This window comes from Acipenser ruthenus, chromosome 6 (assembly GCF_902713425.1).
Source record: "Acipenser ruthenus chromosome 6, fAciRut3.2 maternal haplotype, whole genome shotgun sequence".
NCBI lineage: Eukaryota > Metazoa > Chordata > Actinopteri > Acipenseriformes > Acipenseridae > Acipenser > Acipenser ruthenus.
Genome location: NC_081194.1, coordinates 50,630,656 through 50,654,376, shown reverse-complemented (window position 1 = coordinate 50,654,376; position 23,721 = coordinate 50,630,656). Strand labels below are relative to the sequence as shown.

The following is a 23,721-nucleotide window of genomic DNA, read 5'->3' as shown; positions in this document are numbered from 1 at the left end:
CCAATGGAATGCAGAACCTTTTAAAATGTATTTGGTTCTATAAAGTTGTTTGCTTTTTGTACCTCCTTCCTCTGCCCTTTATAATCTATACCACTTATACAAACATCTTTGTTAAATTTGATGTTATAAATAGGTTAATACACGTCTTTGAAACATCACAAAACAAGAATTTGGAAAAAGGAAAATCTTAACACAGCTACTACATTAACAGGTTTATAATTACCTTACACACTTGTTATGTTTTCACTATAATGGATTTATTTGCTTCACAGTACATGGGCTCATCTTTATAAAGCGAGTATGAAATTGTTAAAGCTCTTAAGTGAAAATACCATATTTGTGTAATCATTTCAACATAATAAACCATGAAATGCAAGCCTGTGAATACTGTGTGTAATTTAAATTGGGCAATGATTTTATCATTTAACATTTTGAAATTGCCTCCACCCATCTTGTGGAAGTTTCACTAGAGAGAACCAGGATGCTTGATGCTGCCATCTCAGAGCTGAGGGAAGAAAATCTGACAACACTGTGTACACATAGGGGTTAATAAGGGAAAATAAGAACAAACTCACAAATGTAAACAGGAAATGGGTTAATTGAAAGATTTTTCTGAAGTTCTACATTTAAAATGCCAGCACATTATTATCTTACTGCTTGCAAATATCAAAGTATAAAAATGTAATGAAAACAGATTGATATTCCCTTCTGCTAAGATATAACTGGACTGAATAATCATTTGTGGGACATGCAATTTCAAAAATACCCTGAGCTCTGAGGAACAATAGGAAAAGTCCACATTCACATTTTCTTATTACATATACACTATAGGGATTTTAAACTACTTGAAGACCAGCTGCTCCAATACACTTTTTTTTTTATTATAGCAAATTAACCCATGTTAATCTACATGCAATATTCAAGTCCGATAAGAGTGCTCAGAAACTACCAGAAAGCCTAGCTATTAGTATTTTCTAGCTCAATTAAAACTTAATTCAGTTGCCTTTATTATGGAAAAAAAACAAAAAACATAGTGTTTTATAAGAGCAATTCTGACATTGCCACTTGCAAATCAGGTGTTCACAGGTGAAAGCCAATTGCAAAACAGAATCTAAATTACCGTTACAATATATAATTTGCCATATAAATGTAGAATAAATTAAAACACACACAAAATGTATTCTACAAACCATTGGTTTCATCATACAGTCTGGTATAGTAATTTCAATAAGTACAATATTTATTAAACATTTCTTCAGTTGTTTAATGTTACATGTTGTGCAACAAATTACAATAGTCTGCAGCCACAAATTATATGCAGAGATTATGAAGTTAAACTGCTAATCATATAATGTAATTTATTCCACTTATCTCTCTACAGAAGGACTAGCAAATCAGATCTTACATATATAACATATTTCACTAAACGTTATTGATGCCATAGACAGTGAAACACTGTTGTGCTGTTGGTTGCGCAAATGGCTGAACTTCATCTTCAGAGGAGGACCTAACTGGACAGCTAAACATGCCAATATAAACATCAAAACAAAAAAACTTTATTTAAACCAACCACAGAACTGTCCTGTAGTAAAGCAATGAGATTTACACACATTATTATTTATAAACCAGCACACAAAGGTTTAAAACAGTTCTGAAAATGAAGTTAGCGGTCTTGAATTGTGGGGATAAAAACAGCCAGGGATTGACCGTTGAATTGCTGACCTTGTTTGAAGAATTTGTAGTAGTGCGGCCACATACAGTACAATTCAGGCAACTTTTCTTACACTTGGGCTTATTACATCATAGATTTATGGGAGAGAAGATAAGGAGGACCTTAGCAGCAGCCTCCAGAAGATGGCTTGACTGGAGTGCTCTGGATTTTAACATTGGACTTCTCTGATCCACCAGCTGTAGCTCCTGGGCCCATTCGTTTTTTAATCTCCGCAGCCATTGTCATGAAGGCTTGTTCTACATTTGTTGCATTCTTTGCACTGGTTTCCAAAAATGGAATTCCGAGAGAGTCTGCAAATTCCTAGAAACAGACATCAAGCACAATGTAAACAATGTGTAATTTTAAAACAGTATTTACAAACTGAAGCATTGTTTTAAAACAGTGTAGTTAACATTAACAGAATTAAGAACATAAGAAAAGTTTGAGAACGAGAAAAGGTCACTTGGCCCATCAAGGTCCCTTATTAGCACACCATTTTCCCCTATTGGCAGGACCTATTTTGTCATACTGCATTCCACCCCCCCCCCCCCCCTCCCCAAAAGAACAGTCGCAGACAAAAGTATTGGCACCCTGCACTTAATAGAAGATCATTCAAGAAAACATGTTAAATACAAGCATTAAGTGAACATTGACCACCAATTAGTATGACAAAGACCAAAATACCGAAAAAAAAAAAAAAAATCACACTAAAAGCCAGGGACTTAAAGAAAGATCTATAAGTAAAATCGGGCATACGAGTGTAGGAAAGAACTGTACAAAGGACACAAGAAATGTATACATGTAGACCGGTCTAAAATTTGCCAAGAAATTATGAATAGAAATGTGAAGCATTCTTCAACAAAATTCTCTGGTCCGACGAGTCTAAAATATAGATTTTCCCCAAAAAGGGACCACAGAATGTTTGGAGAAAAAAAGGGGAAAGCCTTCAATGAAGAAAACCTTGTACCTACAGTTAAACATGGAGGTGGTTCAATCATGGATATGAGGTTGTTTTTCTTTTTTCTTTTTTTTTTTTTTTTTTTTTTTTTAGCAGTTTGGGTACTGGAGACATTCGTGTGATTGAAGATTAAATACATTCTGTAGCCAAGCATTGTGTATCCAAACTGTCTGAGCTGAAGGAAATATGCAAGGCAGAAAGATGTCTGAAAAACATCTGAATGCCATAATAAAAACAAAAGGAGAACACATGAAATACTAAAGCAGGCTTGCCAAGACTTCTCATGAACAAATATTTGAAATTGCTTAATTGCTTTTTTTAAATGTATATCTATCTATCTATCTATCTATCTATCCATATTAATTAGTGGCTTATGTTCACTAAATGCTTGTATTTAACATGCTTGTATTCTAGAATTAATTATATTAAGTGTAGGGTGTCAATACTTTTTTTCTACAACTAAGAGCCAAGAAAATAATTCTAGTAAAATGTAACCCAAAATTGATTGCCACCATTTTGTAGGTGTAACATTTTTCTAAATGAAAGACGTTCATATTACTGTAAATGTAATTTTTTTTTCAAACTAGTCAAACCCATTTACAGCATACCTGGGATATAACGTACACACTGATATAAAAAACAAGTATCACGGAACTGATTGAATAAAAACGTATTAAATCCTGTTTAAATTCTCCTTTTAGCACGGTTCATGTCCAGATTACAGTTAAACCAGTTTATATAACCCAGTTATGCCAACAATCGAGTTCAAGACTACCTCCTGAGTAGGTTTCAAACTCGGTTGTTAAACTCAGGTTGTTGAACCGTGTTTAGTGTGGATGCAAATCGATTTAAGCACTTTTAAACAGGATTTGAACCTTTAACTCTGTTCTAAAACGCTAATGTGTCCAGGGCCTAAAAGACTTAGTGTACAGGCAATGATTACTGTACTGTACCTGAATTAACAGTTTGTATGGTAATGTTTATTGACTTGTATATTATTTTTTATTATCAGTTATTTCTATAATTTATTCCTGTACTTTTTATTAATGTGTTTATTTTACTAATTACAATATTATTTAGTACATTAATGACATTTGTTTTTTTTATAATTCATTTAGCTGACCATCTTTATCCAAGGCAACATAGAATTACTGTATTAATTAATACAGAATGTTACATACTGTAGTAATGTACAGTACTAGTTACATTGTTTTATATTGTTTCTTCTGTAATAAAAACCTTTATACTACATACACTGTATATGTACATTAATCAATTAGTACTGTACTATGTGTAGATTTTTGTGTTGATTTGGCAGGTATGTGCATATACCTGGTTATTACAAACCTCGGTTATAACACTGTTTTTACAGTCCCAAGGCAGTACGTTGTATCAGAGTTTCACTGTATAAGGGAATCAAATTTATCGATTGCTCCTTTCACATAGAACTGCCCTTAGAATAGAACATATCCTGGTTAAAACACCAACCAGTTCATAATCTGAAAGGAATTTACGATTACTATAGTAACCAATGCTCTCCAAAGCAGGTGGTCACTGAACTCCAATGCAACTAACATTAATGAAATAGTTTAAATCTACATTATATACAATCAGTACAGTATTAGTCCGCCCATACCTTTGCCGTTGTGTAGTCCACAACCTTCTTTGTAGTTAGGTCACATTTGTTCCCTACCAATAACTTGTTAACATTTTCACTGGCATAACGGTCAATCTCCTGTAGCCACTGTTTAACATTGTTGAAAGACTCCTACAAAAAAAGTTACTTTGTTAAATACATAATACTTATAATAGATCATTGTTGAATGTAACAATACAAAATGGGCATATGGAAATGTTACAGTACAGTTCAGCTATGGATGTAAGTGGCTTCAATGGCTTAATTCATAATTTTCTAACCCAGAAACATGTTAATATTTAAAGCAACAAACACGTTATCATGGAACAGCATGATACCCTCCAAAATCACAGTAGGCTTGCATTATTCTTAAGACTAATCTGCTTCAAAATTTTCAGAGTAGCCTGAAAAACTTAAAATCAAAAGGTTGATTCTGAATTTACAGCAAGATAGAAATCACATTTGTTTTGTCAGGAAAATATATATATATTTTTTTAGGAGAACGGTTTCTTTTTACTTTATTCATGCTAAATGTGTTTAATTTCAACCACTTTACCCCTAAAACTTTGCTTTCTATCTGTTGACAAACTATTAAAAGAGGCGAAAAAATGGGAAGTTGGGAGGTAAACAAAAACAAGTTTAACATACATTTAAAATAATGTTTTATCCAACTTACTTGGTCTGTAACATCATAAACAACTATAATGCCATGCGCTCCTCTGTAGTAACTGGATGTGATCGTTCGGAACCTTTCCTGCCCTGCTGTGTCCCACTACAAAGAAACCAGAATTAGGGCTCTGCAAAAATGTAGGATTTCATTGGATACAAAGTTATCAAGTTAAATATAACTGAAGAAATGTCACCAACATATATAATAAATGACAAATTATACAGGGATGTGACAAATTAGGTATACAGTTGCAGACAAAAGTATTGGCACCTTACCTTATACCGTAATGAAAGGTAACAGATTAAAGACAAGCATTTCGAAAACTTTAACCACTTTTTTAATAAAACAAAAAGCAAATTACATAATTTATAAAATAAAACAAAGTATTTCATTTAAAGTATTTGTTCATGACAAGTATTGGTTACTGCAGTCTGTAGGCTAAACCCCCCCCCCCCAAAAATAAAAAAAGATTGTCATTGTATGATGTTTCTTCTTTTAAAAATGTGTAGTATTTACTACACAGGTTTACTTTCTGGAGATTAAATGTTCAGTGTTAGTAGCTTATTCAGTTCAGTGTTTTATCTACGTTTACGTTTTCAAATAACCATATTATTGAGTTGAGCAGGCAGCTGGGCTGCCCTACTTTTACAGTGAATCACTCACTTGTCCTGCACTGGAGCCACAGCGACACGACTTATTTTTACTTGAAATGCTTGTATGTGTTTTCATTATTAATTAATTTGTTGAAGAACTCCTTTGTCATGCGAGTGCATTACCCTATGCACCGGTAATTATTAATAAAAGCAAAAGTACGATATTATTATTATTATTATTATTATTATTTATTACAAAAAAAAAAAAAAAAAAAAAAAAAAAAATCCCTAAATCCTGTGATTGTGAAGTGTCTGCAAATGGATTCCCTACTCCAGACCTATTGAGTGTGTTCATATCATACAGTGAGTGTCCATCAACAAGCTTTTCATTGTCTTACAGCTGACACAAACAGACTACTGCACTAAACACTTTAACATGCAAGTGTAACATGTCACTATTTAGGCACGTTTGATTTTGTTATTGTAGTATATTCACGTTTTGATTTAATGTTATTTAGTTTGCTTCTTTTTAACACGTTTATAAAGCATGTTTATTTTTGCATGCTACTTTGTTGTAGATTTGCACAGATCTCACTGGCACGTTGATGCTCTCCTGTTCTCAGCCCCCATATGTGCGAATTGAATAATTTGAAGCTGAAAAAGAAAAAAAAAAGCCTTAAAGAAATCTGTTTTCTCTATACACTTCTGCATTTGTTGGATGAAATGCATGACTTTTGTTGAGAATTGCTTTCTGATTTTGTTTTAAATTGGAATCTTAGCTTTGTTTTTCAGAAGCATAACCTGTTTTTGGACTCTTAATTTGGACTTGTTTCAGCATACTTATTGGGAGTCTGGATTTTGAAATAATTTTACATTGCATTTTTATTTGGTGCATTTTCACCGTGGTTAACCAATTGTATTTTATTTTGTTTGTTTTTAACAGCAGTTTTCCATTTACAGTACTTAAACTAGTAATTAGAAAAGACCATATGGTTTTCCTGTTTTCATAGGTATGACCCTATCTCAGATGGAGGTACGCAGTACACTAGATTATTTGGAAACGGGTACAGGGTCTAAAGTTTGAAAACCTCTGTTTTAGACTCATCAGACCAGAAAATGTAAGACAAATTGTAGACTGTTATATGGATTTTCTTTAAAAGCGGTTTGCAGCAAGGTCTACGTGCATACAAGTCGCCTGTGCACTGTTATGCCCAATGCTTCTAAATCTTTCTTTAAGTCCTTGGCTGTTAATCTTGGATTTTTTCTTTTTTTTTTTAGCTGCTTTGACGATTCTCCTACCTGCTGTACCCGCAATTTTCTTTGGACGTCCACTTCTTTCAACTGTTTCAGTTGAAGTACTTCTTGATTATTGCTCTAATTTTAGTATTCCATATTTATTTGATACTATTCTGTAGCCATTTCCTTTGTTGCAGTTTGCTACAAGTGCTTTTCTCAAATGTCAATCTTCCTTTGTCTTGACCATCATCTGCTGTATTGCCAAAACCACCTTCAACAGATGTTGGAAATAATTACTTATTTTTCTGGCTATTGACTTTATAATGCAGCTTAGTTACTTTGTAATGGTTTTCAATCAATTAATATATTTAATTAGTTCTATTACATTTTTACAAAGGTGCCAATATCTTTTTCATTAACATTTCATTACTAGAAATTGTGTATTTTGGTCTATCATTAATTTGTGGCTAATGTTCACTAAATGCTTGTATTTAACATGTTTTCTTGAATTCTTATATTAAGGTGTAGGATGCCAATACTTTTGTCTGTGACTGTAGATACCTTGAATGAGTAGGTCACTATGACCTCCATCGATAGCATGTAGAATGTTCTCATAACAAATGACCATGAATAGTTTAATAAAATGTGGGCACTAGATTCCAAAAGTACAAAAAATTCTGTGAAAAAGTAGGTCACTGCAAGATACATTCACAGCATGCGGATTAACCAGCTGCAAAATAGCAAACATTTAGCCTCATCAAATATAGGAACTTGTGCCAAGGAATTCCATTACCAAGTTTCTAAACAATTGGTACAATTTGTTGTGGGTCTCAGGATATACAGGAGGTAACAATCTATGACAGTTAAAGTACATGCTTATGTACAAGTCACAGTGTTCATTACTATACTGTTGCTGCAAGTAAAAAACTGAACAGGAAATCCTGTATTCCTTTTTCCTGGATATCCTTTGCACCTCTGACCTTGGCAGCAGTGTTTAGTTTTCTTCAAATGCAGCTCATGATCTTCTTCCATGATCTGCATTCTTAAACATGAACTCATGCATCAAAATTAAAAGATCTTCAATAGATTGCCTTTAAATAGGCAGCAGAGAAATAAATGTGACTTGATTAATAGATTAAATTATTTAAAATAAAGCCAAATTGAACAAAGAGTTATTGTCAGGTTTAGATACCATTTCAACTGGAATAACTGGGATAATCTACTGTGAAGTTCAGCATTACCCAAGATAAGAATCATTCATTTAAACACAAACTGAGCAGTCATTAAGAATTTACTTACAATTTGAAGCTTGATTGTCTTTCCATCTAATTCTATAGTTCTTATTTTAAAGTCCACGCCAATTGTGCTAATGTAGCTTTCTGTGTATGTATCATCCTGTATGGAAAGAAAGACAAATTTGTGATGTGTGTGACTATATATATATATATATATATATATATATATGAGAGGCAAATGCTGGATACAAATACAGTAATAGACTTTATATTGAGGTGGTCAAAGTTTCGAAATTGGAAAAAATATATAAAAATATTTTTTTATATAATTCATTTAAAATATTTTGTTAGTTTAACCATAAATGTTATGACTCGAAAGCAGAAAGCACAAATTCAAATACCAGACTATGCTTAGCAGCACAATTTATTTTTCCTTGATACGGATTCAGACCATCTTTAAGGGAGAGAACACAAAGGCAAGTTAGTGGACTTACTGCAAACCGAAGAAGGAGGCAAGATTTTCCCACACCGGAGTCACCAATCAGAAGCAGCTTGAATAAATAATCACTGAAAAAATAGAATAATTGAGGCTATTAAAACATTGCCAATGTTTCTAGGGTAAGGGTTCTGGTTAACACACACCAATACGATGGATCACAGAAGTCTTTCTAACACGAAATGCCTAGCTATATCTTCATGCTACTCAGCTCACTGAAAAGTGTTCAATGAGAAAAATGGTTGAATTTTTAGCCAAATCACTGTGACCCCATACCTTGGGTGGTAGTTTAATTTGGAGTGCTTTGTTTTCCCTATGGACACACTCAACAAACCCAGTATCAGCTGAATCCAAGATGACTTAAATTGCAAAAACTGCAATGACAACATTAAGAAAGGTAAGACTGAAAGAGCCCATGACTGTATGTTTAACTGGATTAGCAACGGTCTGCTTTGCAAAAACACGAGATATATTCCCACACCACTGGCTTGGACAAAAGCTTTGTTGACAGTCCAACCCGCAGTAACAAGATATTCAGGTTAAGCAGCTGCAAAATGAGAAAACAGTCACAAGCACTATCCTGTAGAGCTCATCAGGAAATCTATTGGCAGCCCTTCCTGGAATACTCAGATCTGCAGTTATATTGAATGAGTTTAATGAGACCTTCCCAAACTACATGCATGTATTCTCTGATCTTTTCAATAATGTTAAATTGTTGCATAAAACACTACTATGTTTGCTGAGCTGAATAGACTCAATATCTTGAAAACAAAACGAGAATGAAGTGTGATTTATGTGTGTGATGTATGTTTTGTTAACATACCTACTACACTTCACCAAGCTGGCTGTACTAGCCTTGTGTAAAAGAGCACACGTTCCACTGGGAGAAGCCAAGCAAATGAGTTCAATTTTGTTTTTTGTGGTTGACGTTAACACAAAGGCAACACAAAAACACAATTGTTAATATAAGCACTAACAGCTAAACACTCCACTACAGAGCCCGTATTAGTAATAATAGGCCTTGTAGCTTTTAATATCAACATTAGAAGGCTTAACACAGGGGTTCTCAAACTGTGAGGTTGTTCAAGGGGAGGCACAGCTTGTTTGTTTTGTTAACCCTTTAAGGGCCATGATAGTGTAAACATGATCGGGGGTGAACAAATCACTACTATGCGTGGTAGACCGATGAGCTACCAAAAGATAAACTATAGCCCACCACAAATTTTGGTAGCCCACATTTCAGTAGATAAACATTTCCATTTAACGCTACACACCAGTAAAAAAATGTAAACAGATACAATTGTAAGGTGGTACGGTTCAGAAAAGAAATCCGACATCACTTCTAGGGGTGAGACCGAATAGTCGAACATTCAACTATTCGATAACGATGGCACCTATCGACAAGTGAATCCAACATTCGAAAGTTAAAAAAAAAAAAAAAAGTATATATTGATTTTATTTTAAAGCCTGTACTGCTGATTGGCTCTCTATGTAGCGGTAATGAAGATTGACTGGAGGGTGGGATTTGTTATTTCTTGTCTGTGATTGGCTAAACTAGAACGTACCTCGGCTAACGATGGCTTCATCACAGAAAAGTTCTGCACGGAAATACTTTGACAAAGTAAATGAAAACACTGTTAAGTGTAAAATATGTGCAGTGCAATTAAACTACCACATATCTACAACTGGTATGTTAACCCACCTAAAAGCCAAACACCCTTCTGTGACGCTAGCAACGACAGAAAAGGAAAGAGGACCGCAACAAACCGCCATTGCATCCTTTGCGGTGAGGCCTCGTCAGTGTGACAACGTACGTGCTGAAAAAACATCAGCCCTTATTGCTAATATGGTGGCAAAGGACATGCTTCCCATAAGTTTTGTTGAAGGTGAGGGATTTCGGGAGTTGATGAAATTTGTGGAACCTGAATACACAGTCCATGCACGAAAAACCCTGCACTAAAACAATTACCACTCGACTCGAAAAAAATGCATGCCGATTGAGCAGCGTCTGTCCGCAGAAACTTGTCAAAGGCTGAGAAGGTGGTGATTACTACAGATGCGTGGACTGCACCGAATACCGAGTCGTACGTCATAATAACCTGTCATTTCATCGAGGATTGGGAAATGAAAAACGTAGTTCTACAGACTCGCGCCACGCCAGAGAGGCAGAGAATCTCGCAAATGTGTTGAACACCGCTGTAGACCATTTGGGTTTAAGGGGGGAAATCACTGCCTGTGTTCACGACAATGCCAGCAACATCATCTTCGGAGTTTGTTGAATGGGACTCGAATTTGTGCTTTGCACACACTCTGCAGCTCGCCATCAACGATGGCTTTAAACTTGGTGCCATACATAATGTAGTCGGTGCGGCCAGCCGTTTTGTGTCACATTTTTATCACAGTGCAATAGCTACTCAGGCTCTGAAGTTGAAACAAAAACAACAAACTCTGCCTGAGCACCGTCTGCTGCAGTATTGCCGGACCTGATGGACATGCTGATTTTTTTAAACAAGAATAAGTGAACATGATAATAATAATGGACATTGCTAGCCTAACTATTCCTAAAGTTTTTGTTAGGATTTTTTTTTGCTTCCATGGAAGGCTAGTGCGTTAATGCCACTCAGGCCTTTTTGTTCATTCATTTATTTATTAATATTATTAAGCTAGCTACATACATAGCAAGCTATTGCCTATACAGGCTATTTATTTTTTATTCACTGGAACTCGAACGCACAGGTATGTTGCCGATTTGATTTAACGTAGACCGGTAGTCTATATGTTGTGTGTGGTTTGAAAACGTGGGAAAAGTAAATCGTTTAGTCAAGTGGATTGTATAAATTAGCTAGCTAGATAGTCTAATGCATTTTGTATTTCGCTGTTATGACCGGAAAACATTATAGCTCACATTGCTAAACTATTATTGAATGAAAATTAAATTAATAATTGAATAAAAATTATACAGGAGACGCCCATATTTTATAAGCAATCGTTACTTTTTTTTTTTTTTTTTTTTTTTTTTTTTAATTGTCACAACCTTTATAGTTAATTTGAAATTGTAATTAACGGAAAAGCTTGTGACAATATCGGTAAAAAAAATAACACTTGCTTGCAAAATACGAGAGTCTCACACGAGTGTTGACAGGTAAGCTTATGTTATTGCTGCTGTTACTATGGCATTTCTGTATGTTTCCTAATAGGAAGGTGTTTTTTTTACATAGCCTAATGTTTATTTAACAAAGTTGTTAAAGTTGTTGTGTTAGCTAAGTATTTTAAAATAAAGTTCAGAATTTATTGTAATTGCAATAATTGTCACTTTGCATTATTTCGCATTTAATGTACGTCTCATTTTGAATGGGAGGCGGGGGCGGGGGGGGGGGGGGGGGGGGGGGCGACTATTCGATTAGTCGACCTCAACAGCTGTGGAATTATCGATAGTCAAAATATTTGTCGTGCACATCCCTAATCACTTCTGAGGACCACTAATAAAACATTTTTTTATTTTTATTTTTTAACCATGTTTTTTTATTTCTACCAAACAATAACAAGCTAATAATAGTTTCCTTATATAAAATGTAGGGAATTATGTTTGACAGCATCATTTGTATTATTTTCTCCAGTTTCAGTCCTGGGTTTTTGATCCAACCAATATCTCATCATTAGTTTTAAAATATTCACTGAGTAACAAGTTAAAACAATCATGTTCTGGGTCCTAAATGGACTGTGGGAATTATTATGCACTTGTAGTAGTAGTGTTTTTTTTTCCCTCATCTGTGCCATTTATAGACCCTAGCCCCACCTTTTACCCGTCTTCATTAGCTAAACCATTTACTTTTATATTTTTAAATATTCATAAAAAATATCTATAAAACACAAATATAAAAAGGATTCGTTTTTTTTTCTTTACCACGTGCACTCACACTCACAGTATCCACTGCAAATTATCAGTAACTAAACTCTGCAAGAGTTACGGCTTGAAAACAAATGCATTATTATTATACAACCAATATACACTAGTACCGTACAAGTAAACTTGGTGTCCTAAACGTGTACACAGAATATAAACATGAGCACGGCTTTCTGCTGACTTAATAAAAACAACAACGTCAGGGTATACATTTAAAACAGTACAAATTGCACACTTTATAGAAGACATTACCACGTGAGGGTGCGCCCTCACAATACTGTTAATTGTTCAGTTGGAAATAAAAAAAAAAAATGTAACACACCTTTATTAACTTTCTACTGTGCTCGAGCTGCAGTGTCCCTGAGGGTACGGTGCCCTCACCTGTTTGTTATATATATATATATTTGTTATAGATATATTTTTGTTTATATATATATATATATATATATATATATATATATATATATATATATATATATATATATATATATAATCTCAGCCATAACTCTGGTCAAATACAGTAGCCTTCTGTATACTTCCAATCATTATATACCGCCAGCGCCATTCTAGTAAAGTATAAAGCAGAGGCATTTTACAGCAGCACGCAGAAACAAGACATGACACAGGAACTTGTTTACAGCAAAAAAATGGGAGCACACTAAATCTGATGTATTTGACTTAGTTATATTAAAACATTTACTCTGTCTCATGTGTTTGAATATATATATTGTTTTACAACATTTTTAAATATCAAGACACGAGTGGATATAAGCAGATACTATTTCATGAACTAAAGTTTCCTTATTACTGATAATGGAACTATAATTTTATTTATAAAAACTTATTTTGAGAGAGAAAAAAAAAAAGAGTGTAATGCACATTACTGCTTATGAGAATAAACGTTTATTATGTCATTGCAATCACTCAGGTGAAACAATTGGTTACAAAGAAACCCAGAAATGGCTGCCTGAGAGCTTCTGGCAACACAGACTAATCTTGTAAACTGAAGGTATTACCAGTATTTACGTTTTTTGTAAATTAGAATATAAGTGGTACTGCTTTCTTAATATATGATGAACTTGACATTTAAATGCAGCAATCTAGTAAAGTTACTAAAAGAAAAAAACACACACACACACCAGTCGCTAAGATATTAGCAGATTAGAAAATATTGTTGTGTTGGGATGTTTAGAAGCATTTCAAGACAAACTTCCCCTGGCAAAAAAAAAAAAAAAAAAGTTTCTTTCGATTTTAGTGTTGCTAACCTAGTTTTCTATTTACCACACAACTTTTTTTTTTTTTTTTTTACCAGATTTGAACATAAGCGATATTGGTTATTTATTGGACATGAACAATTCGATTTGTGAAACTATTAAAACAAAGATTGACAAATATGTTTATAATGATAGAAATGAAATGTTTATATACGCGATTATCTATACAATATTTTATTATTTTAATGAGACTGTAAATCTCATTGCAATGTTTTAATGTATTTATTCATTTATGTATTTTTTTTTTTCAGTGAGAGTATAGGGAAAGAATGTTGCTCTCCCATCAGGGTATGAAACCAGGATCACCCTGCTGCCAGAGTGTTCCAGTTAGCCATCATGGGACAAGATGTTTAATTAGGAAAAATAGCTGTAAAATGTTGTACACGGTTTAAAAAAAAAAAAAAACCAAGTATAATACAAATAAACAAAAGAAAAAACATGCTGTCTTTGCAGAATTTGATGGAGCCTACTGTAAATAGTGTGTGCATTTCGGCAGAAAAACAGTACAAAATACAGAGAACCCTGAGAGGTTATACACAAGTCCTTAAAAACAGAACTGAAACAACGTCAAAAACCTGAATTCCACAAGCAGCAGTAATAGTTGGGAATGATTTCATATCTGATGTATAGGGGTTTTATTTTGTTGCATCAGGAGTTGGATTCAGCAGAGAAATCGTGGGGGAAAAAAACAGGCAGACGCTATTTTTATATTTGATTAACTCCCAGGTATTGCTTATTATACTTGTACTATTAGTATGTTAATTAAATTTACCAGCAAATGTGTTCCAAACTGCACTGAAACATTTCTTTAAAGTATGCTATACTTTTGTTGAGGTGAGGTGGGGGTCAAAGGGAACATTTTGTGTATCTTGAAGAATTTAGTGAACCCACCAAGCTACAAGGCTAGATCCGCCCCTATTAATCATCAGTTGATTGATTGTGTTCATTGTTAAATAAAACCCAAATCCTACAAGTTATATTCTACTTTTCTGTTTGTGTTTTGTGCGATGGGGAAGGGGGCAAGTAGATTTTTCTAGCATTTTGTCCCTTGGACAACAAAGTTTTTTTTCAAAAATTGCACACCCGTCTTGTGAATAAGCAACTAGATTCTTGATTTTGAATTTTGGATTTCTCGCCGCCATCTTAGTCCCACTCCACCTAACCTATCAATTTACTTATCTGTGAACATCCTACACTTTGGCCTTGACTTAAGTTTAGTGGGCTTGTGCCCTCTACAGATTTATTGAACTGAAGGCCATTTTGGCCTTGTCCTTTTTGTTGCCAAATTAGAGCCCTGTATTCTTTACAGTGCTTACCTATGCTTTACCATGCTTACACTGTGCTTTACTACACTTTGCTATGCTTTAAACTTTAATTATCATCAGGGAGGCCCACTATCACAGAGTTTGAGAACACCTGTCTTAGCATACATGTTACCCGTAAACAATATTTTAAGCGTTTATCCTTCCTTTCAACCAAGTTAATAGTTATCGCCTACAGGCAAACATACCTTCACATTCCTGAACGTCACATCCACAAGTTTATATTCCTAGGCCTACAATGCCAATTCAATGAAAATATTTGTCAGCAACAACCACCCCTTCCACATGTTAAACCTGGATCTATCTCCAACCTTAACAACACTTCAGTAGCTAAATACAAATAATTTTGCCATTACCCCAAACCCGTTTTGCAGAAACTCTTGAATAGCTTCTGGATAATCTTTGCTAGGCTATATCATGTAAAGGAAACCCATGTATAAATGATGTCTTCAAAAAATAAACACATTCCACAGTACATAGTATATCTCAGTTTAACTTTTCTTAATTTGTTCCATGATAGAGAAAATTAATAGATTAACTATTTAACTGCAAAAGGAATAGCATAATCTTCTTAACTCATTTGGTGTCCAGTCATTCACACCCAAGCACACCAAGCATCTATTCAGGGCATCTACTGTTCAAAATATAAAAACTGCATTGTGCTGCTTGGTTTGTAAAATGATGATCAGCAAATCAAATTTGGTTTTAAAGTAGGCCCTAACTTGTACTATGCAGTGGCTAATAACAGCCTGTGTGTTACTTTAAAATAATCCCATGTTCAATGAAGAATTAAAAAAAAAAGTGCTGCCGATTTAGTAGACTAGACTAGACCTGGGTGGCTTGGAAATCCCCCAAAACACCAAATGAATTATTGTATCAGTTAAAAGGCTCCTGTACAAGTTCATGTATTACATAGAGTATTGGTTGTGTGTACATTGTAAATTGATGGTCCATGTCTTTTGTTACTGCATGTAACAAATGTTTCTACATGAACAGGGTCCAAAATTAACATCTGCCAAATGCGGGTTAAGTTGGTCTGTGACGGGTAAATTTCACACTTACACACCACAGTGCCGGGTACGTTTTTGTACACTTATCACTTGATCATCGTTGAAGAGCAAGGTGACCTGCGATCATCGCTGTTGTGTCGCCGTGCAGTTTATACTTTCTACCGGCAATCGCCCTGCTCAAACTGCAGTCACTGACAGTTCAAATCATGTTTAAAACGACATAAATCCTGTCCATACCTTCTTTTTTTTTTTTATCCCGTCCATACTGGAACCTATTAGAAGCAACTACTACATTTATAATTAAAAAATCCAACGCTTCTATAAACAGATTGAGTACGTTAATATCTGGTTGTTGTTTTTTTCACTTCTAAAAAGTTTATAATAAATGTTACCGTTCGACGGTCATGTGTATTTTCTGACGGATACACCCTGTATTCTTTACAGCGGTAAATTAGCAACCAAACACACAAACAGCTAGCTGCAGCATCGGTTCAGGACAAATTATCAACACATTTTGAGCAAATTGAATCAAGGGCTGATGATAGCTGCCACTAGAAAAATGTCATGGACAGGGGGAATAATCTGAGGGAAATATTTTTGTGAAATCCTGCAAATACTTGAAAAGTTTATAATGTTACCATTACGTCGATCAATTATCTAAATAGTGTGCTTATTTAAAGATTACTTTAGCAATTGTAAAAAGAGTTTCCTTTCCGTATTATGATGGTGTATGTCAAACATCTCTGTTGTTTAATATATATTACAGTTTCATTTGTTTAATTCGCAACCATCAACAGTAGAGCAGGAACAGATTGGGATCAGAGCTGAGTTTTAAATGGAGGAATTACATTTTGTTTATTCCTTTGTTGAAAATGTATCAATTTATAAAATGTTCAATGAAGTTCTGATCCCACGCTGACCTTGGTCTGAAGCAAGATCGAAATAGGATCCGATTTTGAGCCGAAACTGAGCTCAAGATCAGCTCTGATCCTTTTAGTGTAACCCAATCCGTCATAGGAGCCTGGATCCAAGATCGGATCCGTTTAGTACAACCGGCCCCAGATGAAAAAGGAGAATGCATGGGAATCAATTGCTGAACAAATGCAATCAATTTGTGAGTATTTTAACCTCACTGAAAGTGTAGTCAAGTTTGAATTAATACAGCGTCTGCTGTTTTAAACATTGTATATTACTAAGTGCCCCAGGTCCAACACGATATTATCATTATTTTTTTATATATAGCATAGCACAGTGTTTCTCAACCTTTTTCATAACACCACCCCCTAAGGATCAGCTGAGCTTAGCCATCGCCCCCGTGCCACAGAAAATAAAAAAATTAAAAATGACTGCCGATTAACAATGCCGAAGATTTACCATAAATTATGAATTACATTTAATTCCACTAATTCCGAGAATTACAGACAAATAGTTCATAAAACAAAAATAATTAAACCCCAGTCACTGGTATAAGATGCTTACTATTATGGAATACTGCAAACATATCTTCTTTGCTTGCTCCATGCTGTGGAAAGCAATAGAGAGATGCAAACCGGTTCCTTTGAAATCAGGTACCCGGTTCCTGCTTTGGAACAGACAATGTTTAGTAAAACTGATTATTAAAACATTAATTTCTGTAAAAAATACATTTGATAACTATAAATTACACTTTTTAAATGATATGTATTTCCCTGGAGAATAATTCAGTCTCACTTTCACATGAAGTGATGAAAACGCTTTGTATTCTTAATACAAGGGCGGTAAAACGCGACCAACGTGTATCTGGGCAACGGATATCCGAGTGCTGACCGTACAAATTTTTTTTTTCAATATAGGATATATTATAATAATAATAGTTAATAATAATAATAATAATAATAATTTTTTTGCGTGCTACAAACTCTGAAAAAGGGATTCAAATGATTGCTAGTAAACTATAATGCAACCACATTAAATAAAATAAATTCTTACTTGGTGGTATTTACAATGAATAAGTATACTATTTTGTCAAGGAAATCGTGAATTTGAACAAAAGTCTGAAATCTTGGAAATGGATGTAAAAACACATTTGGTTAGGCACTGCCTTTATTTCCTTTAAAATGCAGTATGTCAGCGAATGAGATGTGTATTTTGTAGCTGAGCGAGCATGTAATTAACAGATTGTATGTTACTCTAAACTCTTGGTTGTGATCTTCACATACATACAGCGCTTGTTAATTTATTTTTTAAACAAAAAACTGGGCTTGCATCTTGCAAAATATTAATGAAATTTCTTGAAACTTTTTTTCATACAATGTAGCTAGTGTACCCAAGTAGTCTGTTGAAAACAAATAAACTCTAAAACTAAACATTGCTAAACAACATACTTTAGATTGCCGTTGGAACTTTTTTTTTTTTTATTTCTTGCAAACTGTAGATAAAAACGAGAGGTTTATCTGTTTCTAGTCTTTTTTCTGATCTTTGTGATCCCATTTCTTGGACACGGTGCTGCCTGTGTGATTTGACATTTCAACTCTTTATTTTTATGTTTAAAAGGGGCAGTGTAGGCTACTCAGAAACAACCAATTTAAACATCTCGTTTTTATCATTGAAGAAAAAATATTTACTAGGGCTGCTATGATTAAATCGAAAATCGATTTTTCGATCAATTCCATTCCTCATTATATACCTAGATATAAATACTAGATAATCGATTCAATAATTACATTTTTGTAACATGCATAGTTAATAACATTATTTAGGTTTATCAAGAGTGCCGCCTTGAATCCAGAGCAAACAGCCTGTAAATACATTGTGCACACTGAAGAAAACTGACTATATAGTTTGTGTTTCTTTGGCGTTTCAAAATGAACTATTATATAATTCATTTTTAATAATTTTCAATAACATTAAATAAAAAAATAAATGATCAGTGATATTAAATGCAATTTTGGAGTAACGATCAGCTTGACCTATAGCGGGTCTGCATGTGGTAAGTAAACCAATTTATTTGTATTATGTATTAATAATAATAATAATAATAATAATAATAATAATAATAATAATATTTTAGGCAGAGATTTCCACATTGTGTGTTTCACAGATAGTGAAGGTTAGGTGGGGTATAGTATTCATAAGCTGTCACATTTCATAAACGCATGTCTAGTTTATATAAATTACATTTCAAAGTAATGTAATCTGTTTGGAATAAATATTTTAGTAACACCCCTGTAGTATGTTAAACTTGCTTTAGGCTAGTTGCAATTTTTTTTTTTTTCTACCGATGCTACCAAGGAGTAATTACCCCACGCATTGGTGATAAAACGAGTGATCAGGAGATGATTCATCGGTATGCACGACTATGAAGAGGTATGTGAAAAATACAGCGAACAAGGGGTGGCGTGGGGCTGGAGATGCAGTACTGAGTGTCCTGTTGATATGCAGTGCCTTTTAAACCTGTTTTACTGTGAAAGAAAAAAAACTTTTAAAGAGCGCGTCTAAAATAGTCGTACATACCGATCAATCATCTCCTGATCACTCGTTTTATCACCAAACGCCTCAATAATGCGATCCAAGTCATTATTTTATTAATATAAAATCTGAAAAAAGCTCTGCAAATGTCCGTGATATTCCCTGAGTGCTGATGCATTAGCAGGCAGCTTGTTTCCTTATGGCTGCTGTTATCTGATGCCAGGGGCAAGTATGACTATTGATGAGATGTGCCCCCTTTTTTTTTTTTCGGCTTGTCTCGGCTCCTGTCGCTCCCACTCGGCCATTGAATGGTTTTCTCGGCTTTTTCTGGAGAAAAAACGACTAGAAACCCGTTTTTGCGTCTTTTTGATGATGTCAGACAGGGTCCGACATTGGACCGGATAGGAATAATTGCAATGTCGGACCAGGTCCGACATACGACCGCAAAGGGTTAAATGTCAGTTATAGGAAATGTTCTACATAAAGGTGATCTTTGCCCTCGGTGCAACGTATGGTTGCAGATAGAACCACTACACATGAGATTAAAGTCTACATAGCATTTTCATGGAAACATTATATTGCCCAAGAATAGCTAATACTAAAATTGGGAGTCTGTGAAACCAAACGTTAAACTGTACCTGATGTTACAGGAATTCCTTCCGAGTCCATGCAGTCTAGTGAATCACGATATTCAGTATACTGGGACGTGGGTGGGTGACTGATTCCATAGGGAACACAGGAAAGGAGAGCTTTCTTGCTTGCCAGCACAGCTAGGTGCTCAGTCTTTGACACCTTGGTATGGGGCAAAGGCTGTAACTTCTCCCACTCTCAACCAAAAAGGGGTCAACGGAGGTAGATTAAGATGTCTCCTTAAAACACCCTTTCCAATTTATGACAATAAATGGAAGCCCCCCGTCCCTTGAAATAGTAACTCAGTCTTGTAAGGTATACCTCAAAGGTTGCAGGGTTAAACAGATTTCAATGTAACATTTATATGGTATATGGCAAAACACAGTATCTACAAATGTAAGATATTCATAAATCCTTGCTGAAAGGCAGAGAAAAATGCAAACAGTAAAACAAAAACACTGATGCATGTGAAGTCAGTTTATGTCTAAGTATGGATTAAAGTATGATGTGGAAATGTACTATTATTACTTTACTATACCAAATGCCATTGATATTGTCCCTCGTGAGAAAAACAACCAGTGCTACATACAACGTCCTTAGGAATTTTGATTCTATTCAGGTAAACATTAGGGTGCTTACAAGTTTAAAAGAACATTTGCTTTACACTGTTTTAAAATGAAATTCTATTCCAAAATGCTACCAAGACAAGTATTAAGTAGACTTATAGTAACTACTCTGGCATCTATGTTTGAATTAGATTTCACTCTGACAAAGGATAAGTGTTATCAGGCTTTCCAGCTCCACTGCTGACAAAAGCTGCTTTACAACCGGCAGGTCCTAACTGCAGAGGATTGGCTCAGTGTTAGGCTACAGCTCCTGTACTACACAAACAAAAGGCTGTTTATATGTCAGTTTATTATCTCACACTTGCAAATGCCCACCTGAAAAATGTAACAGTAAATAAAAATGAGCTTTCTGTCTACAGCATAATCATGTATTTGCCAATTAATTATATGTTGTAAGTGTACTTGTACAGCTCTTCACAAATCTGACTGCTGGGCCCCAACACATTCAAACACTGTTACATCATGCCACACACTGCATGATGTTGAGAAATCATGAACAACTCCAATATAAAAGCTACTGTAATGTCGATTTCTTTATATATCCCTCAAACCAAACCTTGCAATGAAGCTTGGGATATGACCATTTATTCTAGTTCGTATCATGAATTTGTGTGTTATAGCCTAGATATGAAAGCTGGGATAATCATTACACTTAAGTTAATCCTGAGTCTGCACCAGTTCATGGTACATCATGTATTAAAACAGGTTAACTATGGGTAGTGCATCAACATCAGTTGCCACAGTGAAATCAACACACAACATCACAAAAAGTGATTAAAGACCAAGAAAGCCTTCAACTAAACTTTAGCCTAGCATCTTCCCGCAAGTCAAGTATTGCTGTACCTCAGTTTAATTTTCAAGACAGTAAGAGGATACCCTGCACACTTATTTGGTCAGCAATTTTAAATCCTCTTTTCTTTAAATCAAACTCAGCAACTACTGCATTTTTTCTTGATCGTTTTCATATTGCTTAATCCTAAAACAAAGGCATCTTTATAAAGCCAACATGGCTGTTTCCCCTGATAAACACAATTTAAAAAAAACAACAACTCACAATTCCAGTTTTCAAATAACACTATGGGGACTTACAAACATAAATGCAACACTAAAAATCTTAATTAGTATCCTAATTAAAATTATTAATGTACACCTTTTTAAAACTTCGAAAATTACCAACACCAAGAATAATAAAAAAATACAAGATTGTTAAAACAAATGGTTTACATTAGGTTTAGGAAAATGTTTAATTTTATTTTGATTACTACATCGAAATACAATTGTATTTAAAGTGGCTAAAACAATTTGTTTCCCTTTGTCATGGATATCTACTGCTGAGCTGCAGTGTTAAACTTTTTGGAATTTTATAAGTCCTTAAGGACTAACAAGACAGAATTAAGTACTGAGTGGGAGCAGTCTAGGTCTATCATTGAACAAAACAATTACACTGTTTGGTTATTCTTCATCCATTTAGAATCTTGCTGATTCATTACTTTATTTATTTGAAATGGCTGCATATGAGGCAATGTGATACGAAATGATGTGAACAGACAGACAATGTACTTGACTGTGTACAGCATGTCATTCAATGTTTCATTTTAATTCCTAGTCAGTTTAAACCTGTAAAGGACATGACGAATTGACACAACGTACTTCTATTTAACATTTCAAATTCGCGTATTTGAGTTAACCAATAGCCTATTTAATTATATAATTATTCAAAATGTAGAATACTTACGACAGTCATAAAACTGTTGTCAAAATACCTGCAATACAAACGAATGTAAACCCTCGAGCGAATTGCTTAATGTATTTTGCAAGACCCATGTGACCGGCATGTGACTAGCTTCTAAAGGATGGGTGGATCCAGTAATTTCTTACACACTTCCCAAAGGCTGTAAAAATAATCTTTAAATGTTAATGTGACCTAGTAAAATCATGAACTTTTCATGACATTTCTTGAAACCTCACTATCCTGCTATATATGAATGTTTCCCATCCCAGCCAACTGAATGTCTGAATCAATCATCTGTTATGTACAGATGTAAATAACATGTTAGAAATGAATGCATTTTTATATTATTGTTTTGCTGGTTTCCTGACAAAGTATGGGATTATAACAAGGTACAGGATACAGTATGAATTCGCATTTTGCTGAATGTCAAAAGCCGGACAAAGCCTAACACGGTCCTTACTAATGTTAGGAGCCATTATGTTGGCGATGTATTAAAACTGTAAGGCGTATAATAACGTAACATTGAAGAAAAAAAAAAAAAACGAACGGTTTCTAAGAAAATAAAATAATAATACAGTGCGAGGTTCACCGGCGCTACAGGCCCCGTGAAGTAGTTTGTTTCAATGTATTTCTAACCACTGGTTTTAATTTAGTAGGAATAACAATACATGTACATGATTTATAATTGTAGTTTCACTCTTCATATATCACATCATGGTAGTACTGTAATCCTCAACATAGTATTAATACACTTAAAAAATAAATAATAATAATAAAAACCTTCCATACTTTCTGAAAATCCTTTCTTCATCAGTTCATGATACCGGTATATCGCATGTTCAGAAAATTTATTATATAGCCTATTTTCTGTGCTAAATTCGCGGCGGTGACATCGCCTTAAATAAAGCAGTCTACGTATACCTTCTTTTGTTTTAACAACAAGCAACTTCTTATAGCAACCGAATACACATCCCTGTCATACAAAATCCATCCATCACCACGAAAAAATACTTACTATTCGGGATTCATTGTTGACATGTCACTTTAGACTCCCTCTTCTTGTAAAATGGTGCTCCCCTTTGCTTTAAAGAACTTCAAATTGAAACTGTTTAGTCAAATTAAAAGTAACTACTCCCCAAAAACCTAAAGGCTGGTTGTCTCAAACCCAAAATGGCTGACAGTCTAACCAGGAAATAGCAACTCCTCAAACAGAGAGCAATACTTTAGCGTAAGCTATCCGC

The 23,721-nt window shown here is 34.5% G+C and overlaps 1 protein-coding gene across 1 annotated transcript; it reads right to left on the bottom strand.

Annotated features, from left to right (window-relative positions):
- Window positions 1-1,219: 1,219 nt before the first annotated feature.
- LOC117411042 (ras-related protein ORAB-1) lies at window positions 1,220-23,692 on the bottom strand. Its single transcript, XM_034018069.3, has 6 exons — window positions 23,496-23,692; window positions 8,534-8,606; window positions 8,104-8,199; window positions 4,982-5,077; window positions 4,306-4,437; window positions 1,220-2,032 (listed from the first exon to the last, which is right to left on the bottom strand). Exons 1-6 carry the CDS (start codon window positions 23,516-23,518, stop codon window positions 1,835-1,837), a joined length of 618 nt encoding a protein of 205 aa, XP_033873960.1. The 5' UTR covers window positions 23,519-23,692; the 3' UTR covers window positions 1,220-1,834.
- Window positions 23,693-23,721: the final 29 nt, after the last annotated feature.

Bases quoted from the DNA above. Each gene is read 5' to 3' on its own strand.
- LOC117411042 (XM_034018069.3), bottom strand. From the start codon at position 23,518: ATGTCAACAATGAATCCCGAATA. The intron at 8,607-23,495 runs GTAAGTATTTTT...CTATTTTTTCAG, and splicing joins TCAACAATGAATCCCGAATA to TGATTATTTATTCAAGCTGC. The intron at 5,078-8,103 runs GTAAGTAAATTC...GTTTCTTTGTAG, and splicing joins AGACAATCAAGCTTCAAATT to TGGGACACAGCAGGGCAGGA.